This window comes from Chenopodium quinoa, unplaced genomic scaffold (assembly GCF_001683475.1).
Source record: "Chenopodium quinoa cultivar QQ74 unplaced genomic scaffold, ASM168347v1, whole genome shotgun sequence".
Classification (NCBI taxonomy): Eukaryota; Viridiplantae; Streptophyta; class Magnoliopsida; order Caryophyllales; family Amaranthaceae; genus Chenopodium; species Chenopodium quinoa.
In genome coordinates this window covers 2,038,683-2,041,206 of record NW_018742904.1, presented here as the reverse complement: position 1 = coordinate 2,041,206, position 2,524 = coordinate 2,038,683, and the positions used below count along the sequence as shown (strand labels likewise).

At 35.5% G+C, this 2,524-nt stretch overlaps 1 protein-coding gene across 1 annotated transcript; it reads left to right on the top strand.

Annotated features, from left to right (window-relative positions):
• The first annotated feature begins 561 nt into the window (after positions 1-561).
• LOC110727358 (monothiol glutaredoxin-S11-like) lies at positions 562-1,272 on the top strand. Its single transcript, XM_021906923.1, has one exon. It carries the CDS (start codon positions 757-759, stop codon positions 1,063-1,065), a length of 309 nt encoding a protein of 102 aa, XP_021762615.1. The 5' UTR covers positions 562-756; the 3' UTR covers positions 1,066-1,272.
• Positions 1,273-2,524: the final 1,252 nt, after the last annotated feature.

Sequence of the window (2,524 nt, the reverse complement as noted above, 5' to 3'; positions counted from 1 at the left end):
GATAGCCCACAATTCCTAGGTTTCCGTAACCTAGAAAAGCAGCACAAATTCCAAGACCCTATAAACAGGGAGATATTCTCACCAGGGGAGGATATTAAAAAAAAAAAAAAAAAACATTCACTAAAATTAGAGCAATCATTAATTGCAGATATTTAATTCTCCACTAAGAGAATACTCCTGATCTTGGAATTCGAGAAGATACTTTACTTTCCGCACTTTTTACATCATCCGAACACGTTCTAACTTGATCGTCGGAGGCGGAACTCCACCCAACCGGAGTCTTTGTTTTTTTGCAGGTACAGGCGCTCGGAATCCAGTATTGGAATTGTAACTCTCCCGAGGGGCACATAAAACCCCAAAACAAACAGGACAAATTAGTCTGATGTAACAGCCAACCAAGTTGATTATTCAAAGAGAAGTACACACACAATAGTTCCAATCTCCTTGAAAGTAGCTTTAAAAACTTTTAGCATCTAACGAAAAAGCACAATATCTTTTCAATGTTCTGGGACAGATGAGAAGTCCTATACTCAAGCTACCCTTATAAATACTTCAGCAAGGTAATGCAAAGTTCCGCCAACCAAACCTTCAAGACATTTACCATTCCTTTGTTCCATTTTCTTTTGTTTCCTACAAAATATCATACTGCCCGAAACTCAGTTAACAGAATCAGTTTCTTAGGCCTGTTGGCATAACGAGTTTAAGTTGTGCCACAGGACCTCTGAGGCTCTAACATTTACTAAAACACAAACTAAGATGGAAAAAGTGCTAAAGGTAGCCTCGGAAAATGGTGTGGTGATCTTTAGTAAGAGTTCCTGTTGCCTATGCTACAGTGTTAACATTTTGTTCCAAGAACTCGGGGTTACCCCTTTCATCTATGAGATTGATAAGGACCCTGATGGCAAGGAAATGGAGAAGGCAATTATGAAGCTAGGATGCAACACACCAGTGCCAGCAGTGTTCATTGGTGGGCAGCTGAAAGGCTCCACCAACGAGATCATGTCGCTTCACCTAAGGGGAGCTCTCATCCCACTGCTCAGGCAATACCATGGATTTAATAATTGATCATCATACTGTAATTTCCCTTGCTAGCTGCAGTGTCAAAAGAAATGTTTAGGTGAATAAAGTGTAATTTGATCAACGTTATAGTTGTCTAAGTAGATGGTCTATGTTGTTTTACATTTAGCTAATATTCAGATGGTTTAAGAGCAGCTAAAGCATGTAATATTTCCTTGCAATGAAAGTCATCTTTATTTTATATGTAAACTTTTATTCCAATCTTCAGTCTGTATTTCAGATCAAACTTGACAAACTACAAATTCGAAAAATAGTTTATGGATCAATCCTTTACACATCAATACGGAGGTAAGGCTGATAATAAGTCATACTACATAGTAGTAGAAAAATACTTACCAACATCATATTTTTCTGACATGATAATTTCTAACATTAAACATTTCAAAATCTGAGCTTACAAATAAACATGTAGAATTTATTAGCTTGTTTCGAGAGTTACACTAGCTACTAACTATATTATGGAGATTGAGCCGATAATTTACCAGTCATCCAAGATAGAGCTAATAGTCACTTGTTCTCCAGAAGCATGAGAATTTTCTATATATGTTAATGTGGTGTTAAACGTGATCAATGAGAAACATTTCTGATTGTCATTAAGAATTTTTTAAGCATACTAATGCTTTGTAACATAATTTACTAATAGCACATGGTCTCAGACTCTCAGATTCCAAAAAGGTCTGGTCATTTCTAGAATCTCTGCTCAATCACTACTTGATGTTAACAGCAGAGAAGATGTCCAAAAAATCGATATCTTCCATAGAACGAAAGCAATAAAGTCGAGAGAAAAAGATTTCAGAAACAAAGAGAGAACATATTGTTTAAACTTTTGATATGTGCTCTTACCACATTGAAGCACAAATTTTAAAAAAGCCAACAAGGAAATGCCCTTCTTTTTCCAACTTTGTGATGCTCCTACTTGCATCTTTTTATCTTAGAATCTTTGATGAAAAAGGACAATGGCAATATATTCCAAAATTTTCGCTTTTTACAGAATATATATGTTTATTTGACGTATAATAATTAGAAACCATTAGTCCTGAACTTTCTACTGCTACCACTTTGGGAAGGCTGGATCAATGACTATATTCTAAGCTAGTTTGATTGAAATCAATTCAGTAAAAATCAAACTGTGTACATATCTTTATAACTAGTACCATGCATTGAAACCTCGATTTAGTGTTGCATACTTGCATCATGATAAACTTTTGTCCATGGTAAGTTAGTGACAGACATATTTTAATGTTGCTATAAGCTGTAAGTTATACCAGCTCCTCGAAGACTGATGGTTAATCGTAGGGTTAAGCTAAACTTTATCACCTAAAGTAATACTAGAGCCCTTACCATATAGGATAAGATTTGCCAACATTTTAGACCACCATAAGTCTAAAGTACTACAAAACACATGTCAATACATAGGATTTGAAGTGGATCTTTCATGACTCTTACA

Bases quoted from the DNA above. Each gene is read 5' to 3' on its own strand.
- LOC110727358 (XM_021906923.1), top strand. From the start codon at position 757: ATGGAAAAAGTGCTAAAGGTAGCCTCGGAAAATGGTGTGGTGATCTTT.